Consider the following 17,818-nt stretch of genomic DNA (forward strand, 5'->3'; position numbering starts at 1 on the left):
CCACAGATAAATAACCAACTTTAGTAACATGGAGGAGGATCAATTTTAATGCGAGCACAGAAGAGCTGAGCACAGAAAACTTGATTGGAATACTTCATTAACATGAGACCAAAGCTAATAAAAGCAAAGAAGATGAAAGATTATTGACCATAATTGGTCATATGAGAACAATCAGATATGTTACATCTGATCAAATAAACTGTAAACAAAAGATTTTAGTTTGGCATTTGGATGAAAGACATAATGCACAGAGTAAATTGTTTCGACGTCTTAAAGTTAAATCATCATTCAAGTTGCTAAAGTATTTAGTTAAGTCATTATCACAGCAGAGACCAACACATAAAAGCAAATCTATGCAGATGAAACAGAATCACATCATTCATACATCCTCTCCAAACGAGTGTGAATCAGAGTATATACACTATGGGAATCATAAGGAATTTAACCTTTCTGGTAACGATTCGGGTTACTCTTAAAGATTCCTTAACAGTTCCATTAATGATTCCTTTGAATGATTGAATGATTCGTTACATATGACAAAATTATGTCAGTGTTGTCAAATCATTCAAATATGTTGGTTTGGTGCTCAAGAAACATTTCTTATTATCAATGGTGAAAACAGTTGTGCTGCTTAATATTTTTGTTGAAACCATGCTAATTTTTTTTTTAACATTCTTTAAAGCAAAGTTCAAAAGAACAGCAAGAACAGTGTGTATGTGTGTGTGTGTGATTATTATTATTATTATTTGTATTTAAATAATCAATTAATATTACTTTAATAAAAACATGTGCTTACCTCACCCACGTTTTCAAAGGCATTGATGATGTCATAGGGCAGGCAAGACAGCAGGTCTATGACAAACCAGGTCTTCAAGTAGTTCATACGTATGAGCTTTGGGTCAGATATGACCTCTCCTCCAGGTCCCACAAAAGTTGTATGAAAGTTCAACACAATATCCACTAGGAAGATGACATCCACCACGCTGTCCAGTACCAACCACACCAGGTTGTTCTGTTTGGTCTTAAATGACACATTATATGGCACCATGATGGCCGTGTAGAAGGTGAGGATGAGGATGACCCAGTCCCAAGTGGTCTTAAAGGTGCAGTAGTGCAATATAATGTGAGGTGGAGTTTTAGGAGCCTCTTGCTTGTATTGAGGGAGGATGTCAGAGCCCAGCTGAAGAGCCTGAATGAGACAGAAACTGAATGAGTTAATAAAAAAAATGAGAGAGAGAGAGAGAGAGAGAGAGAGAGAGAGAGAGAGAGAGAGAGAGAGAGAGAGAGAGAGAGAGAGAGAGAGAGAGAGAGAGAGAGAGAGAGATGAAAAAGGGGTCAGAAGTTGAGATTTTTAGTCACTAACATATGTTTTGAATGGAATTTTAATGTTCTTGTGTCACCACATGGTTTCTTAACTGCTTAACTAAAGCCTACCTTTATCAACCAGCTTTGCTAAAAAAGAAAGTCATCAAGTTTTGCTGGTTTATATCATGCTATGCGGGCCCGCCGGGATTTTTTCCTCAGTATTTTTGCCTTGTTTTTAAGTAAACATACGCAAACATCCTTAAAACAAGATGCATTTATTTGCATACTTTTTTTTGCTGATTTAACCATAAAGGCCTGTTCACACCAATGTTCACACATCACTATAAGATTTCTATAATAGTTATGAGAATAGCGATATCAACATCACAACTATAACAACACAGAATAATGATATCTTTGGAATCACTTTCAGAACATTTTTCCAGCTGATGAACAATAAAAACATTGACAGCTAATCAGCCAATCACACAGCTTAAAAGAGTTGGAGCATTTAAAGTGGCAGACAGCAAACTGCAGTGCATGACTACAATAAACAGAATATTATCGCCTTTTGGTGTGAACACTAATATAGTTATAATTACAGTTATTATTCTTGGTGTGAACGGGCCTTAAACCTCAATGAATTTTTAAAACAATGGTGCAAAAAAAAAATCTTACCATAAAAAGTCAGTTGATTTTGTATTAAGGATGTCTGTATTTATTTAAAAAAATTTATAGAAAATAAGACTGGGAATTTTTTTTTTTTTTTTTTTTTGCAGTGCAGTGCAGCAAAACCACTACAAAAAGAAATCATGCTGGTCTAAGCTGGTCTTTTCACTGTCAAAATTATGCACTATAAGGAATATATACTATACTGTAACTCATGAATTAAAAGGCCATTCATGTTGTAAGGGAACCATAAGATATAATACACCCAAGTTTTAGAGACATAAAGCTTACTTCAGCAGCTATTGGACAGCTGAGTCAACAATCATTTGTCTGGAAATGATGTCAGACTTTATTTCTGCAATGTGGAACTGAAGAGAAAGACAGCTGACCTTTTTGTATGTGCATATAGATTATATGTGTGTGGGTCAGGTTTTTCCTACATTGTGAGGCCCAGATGTCTCCAAAAAGTAATGAAAATCAGCCATAAAACCTGACCACTCAAAAGTCCAAGCGAGGAAAAAAACGTAATCCAATTTTAATGAAAATATAAAAATGCAAAAAAGGCCAAGTTTATTGTTAAGGGACAGAAAATGTCATTAGCTCAGTATAAAAGTAAATGGAAAGTCCCCTACAGGTTGAAATTTTTTTTTTTTGCGTGACACTCACCTCTGCCAGTCGTGAATGCTTGTGGCTGACCTCAGTCTTGTTCATAGGCGTGAGCTGCTGAAGTGTACCCCGGCTATTGGTTAATGCCCTGGTCAGCCTGGCAAACTTGGTCCATCCTGCCACACAAAGCACCAAAATGGTGTATCAGCAACTTGTAACACTTTTTTGCCTCTTCTCTTCCTTTCTTCCTGTTTACTTTACTCACAATCACACTTTTCCACACAACTAGTAGCGCTGCTGGCATCACGCTCCACAACCGAAAAGCAATGGCCCGTGCTGATTTCCACTGAGGCTCCTTCAATTGCTGACACCAGAGAAATTTGTTCTTCCCCATCCCTTCCTTCCAAATAAAGTCCCATATTTTGTGTACCCACATCCCATTTTTTAAATCTATGCCATCAACATGTCACAAACTTAACCAGCCTAACTCTTTCCTCGTCTATTCACATTGAGACAAATGAACCTTTGGGGATCTTCACAAAGGCATACGCTTCTTTATGACTTTAAAATGAAAGCATGCTGAGGACATGAAGGGAGAAGTTGCATCCGATGGAGAGCCTCTTTTGAAGTTATTGCTTTCTCATTAATAAAGACTGATGGGAAGTTTTTTTCTTTTGAGCCCAACAACCCTAAAATCAGTTGAGTTAGTTGAGTACTGCACAAGAAGATCTTTAACAAGTGATTACAAAGTGTATTCCAATGTAACTGCCATGTTTTACCACTAATCTCATTCATGCTCTTATTGCTTTCACAACGGACGGAACGCTTTTAAAAGGTGGGAAAAGAAGTAAAACATTAATAACAGTGCGGCTCACCCATTTAAGTCACATCTCATGAATGTACAAACACAACAATACAGTGCCAGAGTAAGTCTGAGCACATCGGGGCTCTTGCAGCCACTCTCTCTCATTACAACAGGGACATAGAGGGGAAGTCTTTCTGCACGGCCACATGAACAATGAACTCAGTGAAGGGATAAGGAAAGGAAATCAGCCGTGTGCACTTATTGGTAGGATGTATGAAAATAGCACGCTGGTCTGTTCAAGCCCATTCAGGGGGGAACAGATTTATGTCAGAGCAAACTGGCTTCATGTAAGTTAAAAGAAGTTTCTGGATTCATTACAAGTTAAACTCAATCGATACAAGTCAAGCATTTATGGAATAATGTTTTTTTTACCACAAAAAGTCATTTCGACTCATCCCTCCTTTTCTTTTAATAAACCAAACCCCCAGGTCACTTAATGTAACTGAATGTGTATTATTAAAAGTTGTTTAAATTGTTTTGTTTTTTCGGTCGTTTTAGGGTTTAGAGTGTACCATTGTCATAGTTGCAACTTGCAATATTGTAAAAAAACGTTTAGAAAACTATATATGACGGGGAAAAGGAAAGAGACGAAAAAATGTCACAGACAGAAGGAAGAAAAGGAGAAAAACAATGGATGGTTCAGGCCATCTGGCTGTTTTAGGGCAAAGAGTCACTGCATAGGACACCTTAGGCGTCTTCCAGATATAGTCCTTCCACAGGGGAAAAACGGCGCTGGGTAGCCAGTGTCCAGTGGCCACATGGCAAAGCCTCAGGGAAGTCTCGGTTTGGCCATCACAGCCTAATAGAACACTATCAGACCTAAACTACAATGGAGCATATGTTTCCCCAAATGCACCACATCTGGCAGAAGAGTGGCAAACTGTGCCTGCTAGACTGAAGACATGCAACAGTCAAGGAAACACAGACTAAAGGGAGATTTCACTAAGAATCACTCCCACTGATAGCAGCATTTATTTGCACATGATATTTGCATTGTTTTGCCGCCCAATTCACTAAAGGAATTAAGCAAATAAGGTAATGAAACACATGAACAAACTAATTCTGAATGCAGCTTTTTATATATATTTATAGCTCTGAACCTAACTACTGTATAAACACAGTTTCTTCCTTTCTGAGTGCTGCTAACTATGTTCCCTTCAACTTCTACTGGCTAGCTCTCAATGTGCGCTCTTGTCAATCCCGAGGTCCTAAAGTATACATTTGATGAGCTGAAAATCCTCTCCAGGTAACTATCAGATGCTTACAGAAAGATCTGGAAGGATATCAAAGGGTTTCACTGTTGCCATGGAGCCCATATTCATTCCTCGTTTTCCTTCCCTATTTGCTATTATTTGAAGTTTCTGCCCCTGGGAAAGTCACCATCAATGTGATCATGCTGATAGGTCCGAGGTCTTCAGAGAGAGGACACACTATTGTGCTTTAAATTCATTCACAAATCATTTAAACTCTAGGGACGAATACACAGTCAACACAAAATAACCCAGTGTTCATTGGGAAAACTGACGCCGAATGGTGCTTTATTATGCATATACTTTGCATATTTCATTGGGCCACCAGTGCAGAGCAGAGCCTTACAGACAGGAACACTATTCCAATGGGATTTTGAACCCAGCATACATGGACATATACATGAACACACATACAGTACTCTTGCTTTTAGCTCTATCCTTCTCCCCAGGGGTGGTACAGTCACATGGAATGAAGCTCTAGGGAAGATCTCTGTTATACAACTAATTACTAACTTCCTGTGATGCAAATAAAACTAAAAGCTTCACTAACTATGCACAATGCGTGTAATTCTTTAGCTTAAAAAACAACAGCGGAAGGCAAAGTCTGGCTTAAAGGAACAGTTCACTTCAACCTCATATTATTAAAATAATTTTTAATTAGTAACATTAATAAACATTAATAATCTGATATTATAGAAGATGATAATGTTTAAGGTGATGATGTGTATAATATACTACAGTTCAAAAGTGTGGGGCTGTAAGATTTGTAATGTTCTTGAAGGAAGTCTCTTATGCTCACCAAAGCTGTGTTTTTTGATACAGCAGAAGCAGTAATATTGGGAAATATTTGTGCAATTTAAAATAACTGTTTATAATATTTTATATATTTTAACAGGAAATGTATGGCTGTGATGGCAAAGCTGAATTTTCAGCTCCATTACTCCAGTCTTCAGTGTCACATGATCCTTCAGAAATCATTCTAGTATACTGATTTGGTGCATTTGGTGATTTTTGGTGATTTTTTGGCTACTGCACTCTCTCATCAGGACGTGCACATGAGCTATTCATGAAGCAATACTGAACACACACCTGGAGTGTGACGTTTAACAAATGCCCCTTTAGAACAACAGATCTCATATTTACCAAACAACAAGCTCAGGAGACGTGCCAGGCTATGAATAATCTGATTGTGCTGTTAATATTTATTAGTGCATCAAGGGTCAGGAGCGGCATAGATTAACATTTTGATAAGGGCAAAGAGTCCTTCATTTACAAAGTAATCACTGTAGGTGATTTGAATGCCTGATAGATGCTTAAATAAAGTTAGTGGTATGGTGTGGAGATAAGCAGCTCATATTCTCGACACGGCCACAATAGAGGCCCTTCTATGTCAACGGAATGTTAGTGCAGTCACCTGTGATGCATAATTTTCTATATTCATAAATATTTAATAAAAGTCATATGGATACATATGGCCAGGCAAGAAGTGTTTTTGGTTAAAGGGATGGTTGAATATGATTTCACTTTTCTTTCTTTAGTTAGTGTGTAATGTTGCTGTTTGAGCATAAACAACATTTGCAAAGTTCTGACGCTCAAAGTTCAAAGCAAAGGGCGATATTTTCTTTTAAAGAAATTGCTTTTTAAGGACTACAACAAACGATAGGGACTACACAACATTCCTCCCAGGTTAGTGACATCACCAGCCCTAAAATTTACATAAACCCTGCCCCCAGAACACGATTTATAGATTATCAAGACAGAATATGCTAATCAATGACTAGAAGATAACTGCACATAAGCTACATAAATTCACCAACTAACTATTTAGAAATGTTGTCTACATATTGTCACTTCTTCTCGAGTCTCTCCATCTTTCTGACTTCGGTTTGAACATAAAAGGCTAAAAGAAAAATGTCAGTGCATGTCTGTGTGAGGTAAAAGGACACAAGCTCTTGAAGCTCCGCCCCCTGTGCTGGGAGCAGCAGCTCGTTTGCATTTAAAGGGGCAGACAAAAACGGTGCGTTTTTGCTCGCCCTCAAAAACAACTTTAACATGCTATATAAAAATATCTGTGGGTTATTTTGAGCTAAAACTTCACATACACACTCTGGGGACATCAAAGACTTATTTTACATCTTGTGAAAAGCGCATTATACCACCCCTTTAAACAATTTGGAGAAGGTATGCAGTAATTGGTTGAGCCCACAGTCATACTGAAATCACTGTTTAAAAAGTGGGTGGTACAGGTGTGAGTGTGAGTGTGAGTGGGGGTGGTTTTCTTTTTGTATACAGTGGGGAGAACAAGTATTTGATACACTGCCGATTTTGCAGGTTTTCCCACTTACAAAGCATGTAGAAGTCTGTAATTTTTATCATAGGTACTCTTCAACTGTAAGTGACGGAATCTAAAACAAAAATCCAGAAAATCACATTGTATGATTTTTAAGTAATTAATTTGCATTTTATTGCGTGACATAAGTATTTGATACATCAGAAAAGCAGAACTTAATATTTGGTACAGAAACCTTTGTTTGCAATTACAGAGATCATACGTTTCCTGTAGTTCTTGCACACCAGGTTTGCACACACTGCAGCAGGGATTTTGGCCCACTCCTCACCATACAGACCTTCTCAAGATCCTTCAGGTTTCGGGACTGTTGCTGGGCAATACAGACTTTCAGCTCCCTCCAAAGATTTTCTATTGAGTTCAGGTCTGGAGACTGGCTAGGCCACTCCAGGACCTTGAGATGCTTCTTACTGAGCCACTCCTTAGTTGCCCTGGCTGGTTTTCGGGTCGTTGTCATGCTGGAAGACGCAGCCACGACCCATCTTCAATGCTCTTACTGAGGGAAGGAGGTTGTTGGCCAAGAGCTCGCGATACATGACCCCATCCATCCTCCCCTCAATACGGTGCAGTCGTCCTGTCCCCTTTGCAGAAAAGCATCCCCAAAGAATGATGTTTCCACCTCCATGCTTCACGGTTGAGATGGTGTTCTTGGGGTTGTACTCATCCTTCTTCTTCCTCCAAACACGGCGAGTGGAGTTTAGACCAAAAAGCTTGATTTTTGTCTCATCAGACTGCATGACCTTCTCCCATTCCTCCTCTGGATCATCCAGATGGTCATTGGCAAACTTCAGACGGGCCTGGACATGCGCTGGCTTAAGCAGGGGGACCTTGCGTACGCTGCAGGATTTTAATAATCCATGACGGCGTAGTGTGTTACTAATGGTTTTCTTTGAGACTGTGGTCCCAGCTCTCTTCAGGTCATTGACCAGGTCCTGCCGTGTAGTTCTGGGCTGATCCCTCACCTTCCTCATGATCATTGATGCCCCATGAGGTGAGATCTTGCATGGTGGCCCAGACCGAGGGAGATTGCCCGCCACTTGAACTTCTCCCATTTTCTAATAATTGTGCCAACAGTTGTTGCCTTCTCACCAAGCTGCTTGCCTATTGTCCTGTAGCCCATCCCAGCCTTGTGCAGGTCTACAATTTTATGCCTGATGTCCTTACACAGCTCTCTGGTCTTGGCCATTGTGGAGAGGTTGGAGTCTGTTTGATTGAGTGTGTGGACAGGTGTCTTTTATACAGGTAACAAGTTCAAACAGGTGCAGTTAATACAGGTAATGAGTGGAGAACAGGAGGGCTTCTTAAAGAAAAACTAACAGGTCTGTGAGAGCCGGAATTCTTACTGCTTGGTAGGTGATCAAATACTTATGTCATGCAATAAAATGCAAATAAATGATTTAAAAATCATACAATGTGATTTTCTGGATTTTTGTGGAAGTGTACCTATGATAAAAATTACAGACCTCTACATGCTTTGTAAGTAGGAAAACCTGCAAAATCGGCAGTGTATCAAATACTTGTTCTCCCCACTGTATATGTACAATAACAATTTTAGGAAAAAAAAAACATTACGATATCTAGAAATCTATTTTAATTTTAATGTTACATTGGGTTTAATTTGTCTTTTAATGAAATCTAATATATATTGTTAAATAAATCAATAGGTCCGCTAATTTTCCTTGTGTACTGTAATGGTCTGGTGGTTAGAACACGCCAAGCGTGTCAGAGGTTACGGGTTCTAATCCGCACTCGTATATATATTTTTTTATTTTATTTTTTTATCAAAACCGAACATGTTCATCAGTGGTTAAAGTATATATCAAGCAGGGTGCATATTTGTGTGCATTTTGTTTTGTGATTGGAACGAATATAGAGTCTCCGCAACGGCGTCAAGTGATAGATTGAAGCGCGCGTCCGTGTGAAGACACTGTATCCGCGCCACTGATAGCAGCGGCAACGATCACTCTCTCTACATGATTTTAAAAACAACACATTTATGCGCTAGATCGTCTCTATTTAATAACGAACTAAATTAATGCTCTGCTATTTAACTGGAGATGTTTTATTTATTTGTATTCATCCGTGCCTCGAACTGTTTCACCCGTCCCACCCGAAAATTACGCCTTTGCTGATTTTAATATACCATGTGACTGCAATTGCCAAAGCAGGTATATTATGATGCAAGCACTATAGCTAGACTATGACTATGCTGCCTATCACATGTCAATAACTGCAGAGAGGTTTCATTTCACCATTGCTTATGCATTGGAGGGTTTATCCATCTGATTGGCTATCCATCTGTTAGATAGTGATATTCACTGAACTTTAATGCCACTTCCTGTCGCTCTGTACACACCCACTGACAAGAGACTCAGCTGGGCACAGGTGCACTGCCATAAAGTGACAGCAGCTGCTATCAAGTCTCTGAGGGGAAATTCCATATATACCTGTGTGTGTGTGTGTGTGTGTGTGTGTGTGTGTGTGTGTGTGTGTGTGTGTGTGTGTGTGTGTGTATGTGTCTTAAAAGAGCTCCTGTGTGGGCTAGGATCACTGTCAAAGGACAAGTGCTTCAGTTTAGCAGTGGCACAAGCTGACAAGGAAAATAGCCACTGGTTTATAAGAGATCGAGAGAGAGAAAATCAGAAAGAGAGAGTAAATGGAGGAAAAAGTGGGATCTGACAATGCCCATCAATCATAAATGCACATATATACAAGGAGCGCTCTACGGCTGACTGCAGTTCTGCCCATAAGCAGCACTCTCCAACCTAAAGTGACAGCTTGTCAATCTCATTAAACTACCATGCACTATTGTGCCAAGCAGGCTGCACAACACAGTAAAAACACATCCAACCGGTGGCGAGGTTTTATAAGGACCAGGGTGGCACTGGCACACTCAGATTGACAGTCTGTTCCACCCAATCAAATGAGACAATTACATGAATATGCATGAATTAAGGAAATGTCACTCCCAAAATTTTGCAGCGTGTATGTGGCTGCTGGTCAAGCATGAAATACAAAAGATGCATTCAAATTCTGAATTGGTTATACATCGCCTTTTTTAGGTGACATTTTAGGCACGATGACGCAATATCACGAGGTTCTGTTATAATCAATAAAGCTGTCTACATTGTAGATAGAAACATATGATGCTCTCCAAAGTGCAAACACTAATACACAAGGGATCCAAATCGCCAATGTGCTACGGTGAAAACTGATCTTAGACCAGCAGTTATGAGCAGATTTTCCTTCTAAAAGCAATCAAAAGCAACAGCAGGCAGTGGTTTGAGTGAGAAAATGCCATGCTAGCCTCAAGCCCGTGGCCAGGGGAAGACTAAGGGTGCGTCTCAATCAGCTCCCTAGTTCAGTAGTCAGGGCACTGATTAAGCCTTTTTAAGGGTTGTCTAAATCGCAAAATCTTCCCAGTGCACTAAAACGTTTGCTCCCTAAAAAGTCCCACAATGCACCATGAAAACCACGAACCATTGACCATCGAAGCGCGAAACATAAATCATGTGCACCAACTCACTTCACATAATGACACTCGAAAGATTTATTTTAAAATACAAACTATTATTTAATTACATTTCAGCATAAACATTCATCTAGACAGGTAATTGAACATAATCTAGCTAATATTTATAATTTATCAAAGGCTGAAATGTTGCACATATATATAACAAGCAAAGCATTTATCATAATGTACTTTAAATAACATTAAAACATAATGTCAGAAAGTTGTTCTGATGTTCATAGGTAAATACCAGTTGCGATGTTGTAGAATATGTTTTCATGTCACTGGAAATAGAGTCATCAGTGTCCCAATGTGTAGTGAGCCAGGGTCCTTACTGTCCTTACCAGAGCCCAAATTAATGTACACAATATACTGATTCACAACCTAGGGAAGCTAGGGATCAGATTGAGACGCACCCTAAGCCTTACACACACTCCTTCAATGATTATTTTTGTTTATTGTTCTTATTCTGTTCATTGGTTATTTTATTTATAAATGGATTCTGATGTTTTCATGAAACTGTTGGCTGACAATAAATCACATTTAACTAATCTTAATTGTCTAATTATTTTTATCCCATGTATTGTACAATGATGCAATTTAAGAGTAGGCATTTTCTACACCCTATTTCAACAAGGTCCACTCACCTTTAAAATGTCTGGCCTCATCACTGCATCCAACTAACCTTAATCAGTATTTTTGTCTTTTTTTCAGTAAAAATATCTAAACATCTTTAAAATGAGATCAATCTACTTGAAATATTGTATAAAATATTAGGGATATTTATTAGGAATATTATTTTGTAAGATATTAGGGACTTTTTTATTTAAACCTCAATTTTTTTTGTGAGCTATACTTTAACTTGTACTTTTAAAAATAAAATAGACAAATAAATAAATAATCAGTCATTAAATCAAGAAAAATAATAAACTTAATTCAAGATATATTCTCTGAAATCAAAAAGTATTGCTTCCCATGTAGATTTATCTTGGTTTAAGAATATTGTTTACATGAAACCAAGAGAAAAATACAAATAAAATTATAAAAAAATCTAAAATGTTTAATATTAAAATATGTTTTTGTAGAGTGTTGTGTATAAGACAAACTGACAATTTTGAAGGGATAATGACATTTAAATTGTAGGCTAATAAAATATCATTGATCATCCAGATTGCATTTATGCAACCATTTGACACAAATGAGTTGCATCATTTCATTCAAGAGAAAAGTCAAATGAAAAAAAAAAAAAAAAAAATGAAAGATGATGCATCAAATCAAGTTTTTTGGTGTGCTGATGCAATTTCTACAACAAAAAATCAGCAAAATTCTACAATTAAGATGAGGTTTAGAGTCCTTACCTCTGGTGGTCTCATCTTCAATGGGCTGCTTGAAGACAGTGATATCCTTAAAAGTGCAGAGGAACAGGACCACCTTATCGTTCTCATTCCTGATGGGGGCCACCTGCATGTAGAGCCACACAGGGGTTCCTGACAGCACCGGGTGAACGCAATGAGAGAGGAGAGAAAGCAGGATGAAAGGAAAGGAAAGGATGAAAAGTGGTAAGAAGCAAATAGAGGGTTTAAAAGAAGTCATGACCAAGAAGATAAAAGACATGATGAAAATGATGAGAATAGTGAGGGAAAGTGAAAGTGACATAGTGGTTAAAAGAAGGGAAGGAGAGGAATAAATTATGAGATGATAGTGGCAAATAAAGATGGCAAGAGAAAGACAGGATTTGAGAAAAAAAAGGAGACACAAAGATCAATGAGACCAAGGTCCTCAGTTCACCCATATGAGAAATATACTATGTAACTCTTGTGCCTAATGGGTCATTACATTTAAGCTTAACAGGGCAGCTTTATCTTTCAGAGGGAACATGAGGTGATATATCTTCAAAGTAACTGCATTACAGAAATTCAAGTGCAGAGAGGATGCAATTGTGCCCACAATGCAAGATGCCTCAAGGTGTAAATAGTCAAATAACTCAGAAAATATGTTGGGTTTTTAGGGATGGTCAGAGTAGATGATAATCAGTCATGATCACAAATTACTTAACTTTCACAGAATCTAGATCAGGATAAAATACCAAGTGTGTGTGTGTACCCGCACACCCAGTATTCTATCCTTATCAGCTAAACGGCGTGCAACTGAATAAAACAGAACGCAGGTTTTTCAGAGTCTTTAAAATAATATTTTAACTTCTTATTGCATACTAAACATGCAACACTGATTGCAAGCAAGCCGTGATGGAAACAGAAAGCGGGCCGCAACGCAATCACAAAAAAAACAAAACAAAAAAAAACACGATGTAATAACCAAACGTCCGCATGACGAATATAAAAAAGATTTTTTTTTAGTATCTGCATATTAGCCTACTCCGAGTACTCGACAAAACGGCTAAAATGCCCATACCCATTTTAAGTAGGACACCTTTTTACGCGAAAGAGCGGTGAAAAGTTTCAGAAGGACATCTTTTGCCTGCTTTTAGCTCAGGGGTGGAGCTACGATTGCCAGCTTGCCCACCCACCCAGGCAGATCCATGAAAATAAAGTTTATATAATGCAATTTTTTAAGTTTAAACGCTGTTCAATGACTTTAAGGAGGCTTTCACACTGGTCACGTTTGCTGTGGTCTGAGTGCGATTGTTCCCGGCGGCCCCCGCAGCGTTGGTTAGGTTTCACACTCAAAGCTGCGTCCCAATTCAGAGGCTGCATCAAAGACACTTGAAGGCAAGCCTGCAAGGTTACCCAAAAAAACAGCGCCGTTATGAAGGCTGTCTCAATTCGAAGGCTCCTTCAAATGCGGCTTGAAATGTGTCCTTCGTTTCCTGGGCAATGTACGATACAACAGATGGATCCTTTGCGGCCTTGCTTACCTCAGAATTCATCGCGCGCCAGTGACGACAGGATTTTTTTGCGAAACATTGTAGAGAAACTGACTTATATCTTACTAAGAAGTGGTTTTACATAGTTTAGATATTATATACAGAAATGGACCTAGATTAACATATTTAGACAGTTAGTGAACACTTTTTTTTTTTTTCAGACAGTTGGCTAGACTGTCCCATTTAACAATGCTCAGTCTGACGTTCACGCCTTCGAAGGATGCAGCCTCTGAATTGGGATACAGCTTCAACTTGATTCTTTCAAACCCTTGTGCAATTGTGTTCATCTCCCGGCATCACAAACATGCACGGCGCATGATAGAAAACATGATGGGGGTCAATATATTATGTTTTTAAATCTTTTGATTATGCACAGAAGAGGGCACTGCTTGGGTTTACTGTATGTGCGTCGCATGAGGACGGCATTCTGCTGCTTGAAAACTGACTCTTGGGGAGACAGCAGATTGTGGACCATTCATTATCCGCTCTGATAGTACTCACTATGTGCGACTGCGCTGCATGCTCTCTTGCTTGTATCCAAGGTAAACTTGCTTTCACATTCACGCGGATCATGCCACAGTTTCTCAAATCCACATGAATGGCTAAAACTTTAAATATTGTAATATATATATCAATTTAGTCTTAAGCCACTTTCTCAAGTTATTTTCATTTATTTCTGGAATTCAGCTTCTTATATAGAGCACAACTGCATCTCCGCACTTTCAATCTTCTGCTTGATGCAGCAAGGACAGCAAAAAATCATAGCTGGGAATACTCACTGTTCTTCTTATACAGCAGCACTTCAAAGCAATTGGATTCATAGTTATCGAAGGTCTGTCTGACTTTGTCTATTGTCTTCTTGTCTGTCAGCTCGCCGTACATGAAACTGTCGGGAGGGTCAGAGAGACATAAGAGTACAAGTCAAAAAAAGGTTGTGAGCGTGGGAGAAGTGGGTGGGAAAGGGAGAAGCAGGTGATGAAAATGAGCGAGACAAAGAGAGTTAGGGGAGCGCACACACCTGTGTGGCACACACATCCGCTCGATAAACTCTACCTTGTCTTTCACTGTCAGTTAATTCACAGAGTGTGCACAAGGGGAGAGGCTGATGACACGGGCTGTCAGTTACTGCAGCCGCTCTATTTAACTTATGGAGGCTGGTCAAACAGTAGATACGAAGCCCTTGTTCAGACAAGTTTCAAACAGCAGCAAAAACAAGGTATGGGCTTAAAGTTCTTGCAAATTGTGCGAATAAGGTGTCTGTGAACAGTGGAGTTTAAAAGTCTGAAATCATATTTGAAAATCTAGCATTCAAAATATGATTTTAGCCTGGAAAAATACAATCGGTTATAGGAAACATAAAATGAATTTAAAAAATCATTAAAATTCTTGCTTATCAAATAAGCAAATGGTGTCATTAAAAGGGGGAAATACACACACACACATTTTTCCAATTCAACTTTTCAATGAAATTTATATGCTTATTATATAATTTTGAATACAAAATAAATTGCATTAAATGCCAACTGGAAGCATCAGTTTCAGACTTTGGGATAATACAATTTAATGATAACACATCAATATGCTTATGCTATCAATTACAATACATCAAATTGCTTAAATTATCATTTGACTAAATATTTAAATTTACAAAAAATATATATTTATTGGAAGACAAAAATGTTCAATAGACATTGGCAAAGCTGAAGATGTGAGAATGTGGGGTGGATCATTTTCATGATATATATTAGATATTAGATAAAACATTAAACTCACATTTGTTTTACCAAAATAATGATTTTAGCAAATTACTACAATCAGGACTGGAAGACTTTGCAACTTCTTTAGCATGCACGGAATTCCCCAGAAATTTCCTTTAAAAGATTTGCTTTGGATCTTATTATCACTTCAGCTTCCATAAAACCAAAAATACAGAGATTTATGGTGCATTTGAGTTTTGTGGCTATAAGCTACTCAAAGATTTTTAGTATCAAATCTTCACCCTTATTGCTTTAGCTGACAAAGGCTTGTGCCAATTCTACCTCTAAAATTCCCATTGAATCCTTGAGTCAATCTGGAGTCTCATCACAGTCTGTAGGCAGATCCATATCACTGTATGTAGGCAGAGCCAAATCACTGTAGTCGGTATTTCTATTTCTGCTCCGATGATTGGCACCTTACTGAGCTTATTTAGCGCTAACAAGGTGTTCAGTGATAGCTCTGGAGAAATGCGCTCTCTGAGTGGCTAAATGGCGCAAGCAGATTCTACTATGGCTTAACGCAGCTGAACTGATGTGAGAAGTATGCTTTAGCAGCTCTGCTAACTCAAGCAGAGTGAGAAAATGACACTTCTGTCTCTAACACTTCACCAAATCATTCGAGTAACATCCTCACTCCTGTGATGAGTGAAACTGGCAGGAATAGAGAGGTTAGTACTCACTTGAGAAATAAATCAACAAAACAAAACAATCAAACTCTGTCCTTCCTGTCTTTCCACTACTTCACATTCTGCACTGCATTAGTTTAATAGATTTAGCTGCAGGTATCCAGGCATAATCTCTCTGGAAAAGTGTGTGAGGCTTCCTTTCCATATTCAAAACAATGTAATTCTGTAAAAACACATCATTTAGTTATGATGCACTTGATGTTATGATGTCTGTCCTTGACTAAAGAATAAAGACAGGGTACAAGTAGACATTTGGGAGAGGGACTCACCTGCAGGTGCTACTCTTCTGCATGACCTCTGCCCTGTGGTAACCAGAGAGCTTGCAGAATCCGTCATTACTGTAAACTATAGGCCACTCCACGATTTGCGCATTCCCCAACAAGAAACTTGTCTCTGCATTGAAAAATAAGAGAAGGCAGAAGGACACATTTATTACTGTGCCTAAATAACTATTACAGTATGTATATTTAGTGTTCATATTATTATCTTAATACATGGTTGGGTGTAGTTCAGAGATTCATGTCTCCAGTTAAAAACCAGTTTGTGTCCTGGTTTTTATTGCACTTCAGTTAAACCAGCTTTATGAAATTAATGGAATAAAAAAATTTAATAAAAAACTTTAAATCAGTGGTCTCAAACTCAGTTCCTGGAGGGCCACAGCCCTGCAGAGTTTAGCTCCAACCAGCTCCAACTAATACCTGCTTGGAAACTTCTAGTAATCCTGAAGACCTTGATTAGCTGGGTTTAATTATGGATGGAGCAAAACTGCGTAGAGCTGTGGCCCTCCAGGAACTGAGTTTGAGACCAGTGCTTTAAATGGTTTAACAGATCTTAAAGGCACACTATGTAAATTTTGACATTCTAGCAGTTAATAAAGAAAACTGCATGTGTAGCATTGTAGCCGGAGCTACTTCTCTCTGTTTATGTCTATGACGAGTCACGCAGGTACTGGGCTACTCCGGAGCAGTGCCGACCCGAACCAGTATAAAATAGTCCAAATATAATTATAGGTGTACCGTAGTGATTCAGGACAAGACAAAATATTTTAACAACAAAAACAGTTTTGTACCTTTAAATTAGTAATTTGTAGATGCTTTCCTAAAAGCCTAAACTCTCAGAAGCATCATTTTTAAGAACAGAATAGAATTTCTGCATAGTTGGGACCTATGACACTATTAGCCCCCTGCTGGTAGATGTTGTAACTGTGGTTAATGTGTTTTTTTTAAAGAATTATCTTATGTTCATCATGGCTGCATTTATTTAATAAATTCAGTAAGAACAGTATGTTATGACAATTTTGACTGTTTTCTATTTTATTACATTTTTAAAAGTAATTTATTCTTGTGATGGCAAAGCTGAATTGTCAGAATCATTACTCCAGTCTTCACATGATCATTCTAATACGATTTGCTGCTCAAGAAAAAATTCTTCTTATTATCAATGTTGAAAACAGTTGTGCTGCTTAATAATTTTTTGTGGAAACTGTGATGCCTTTTTTTCCAGAATTCTTTAATGAAAATAAATGTTTAAATAACAGCATATATTTGAAATAGAAATCTTTGTATCATTATAAAAGGCTTTACTGTCACTTTTGATCAGTTCTATTGCATCCTTGCTGAACAAAAGTATTAATTTCTTTTTAAAAGAAATATCGTACTGGTCCCTAACCTTTGAATAGTGTATATCCATATATTTTCTTTTATTTATCAAAAACTAACTACAAACTAACATGTGGTGGTTAAATCTGCTAAATTAACCTATTTAACAAATTATGGTTTTAAACTACATTTGTAGTTTTGTAGATGTGTGACTGCAAACAAAAAGTTAAAAAAAAAACGAAATATCAAATAAAACAGCACATATAACATTTAATCTAATCACGTGAGGTGGACAGACTCCTTTAAGCTCTCACCTTTCAATGGCACTTTGCTGAAAAGA

At 38.0% G+C, this 17,818-nt stretch overlaps 1 protein-coding gene across 1 annotated transcript in view; it reads right to left on the reverse strand.

Annotated features, from left to right (window-relative positions):
- Window positions 1-17,818, reverse strand: part of kcnh5a (potassium voltage-gated channel, subfamily H (eag-related), member 5a) — an 84,657-nt gene that overhangs the window by 56,384 nt on the left and 10,455 nt on the right. Inside the window, exons 2-6 of the mRNA XM_084431592.1 lie at window positions 16,150-16,273; window positions 14,217-14,323; window positions 11,912-12,040; window positions 2,641-2,756; window positions 797-1,189 (exon numbers count right to left, since the gene is read on the reverse strand). Coding sequence (XP_084287718.1) covers window positions 797-1,189; window positions 2,641-2,756; window positions 11,912-12,040; window positions 14,217-14,323; window positions 16,150-16,273 — 869 coding nt within the window. The remainder of the gene's footprint in view (window positions 1-796; window positions 1,190-2,640; window positions 2,757-11,911; window positions 12,041-14,216; window positions 14,324-16,149; window positions 16,274-17,818) is intronic.

Source organism: Rutilus rutilus, assembly GCF_951802725.1.
Source record: "Rutilus rutilus genome assembly, chromosome: 15".
NCBI lineage: Eukaryota > Metazoa > Chordata > Actinopteri > Cypriniformes > Leuciscidae > Rutilus > Rutilus rutilus.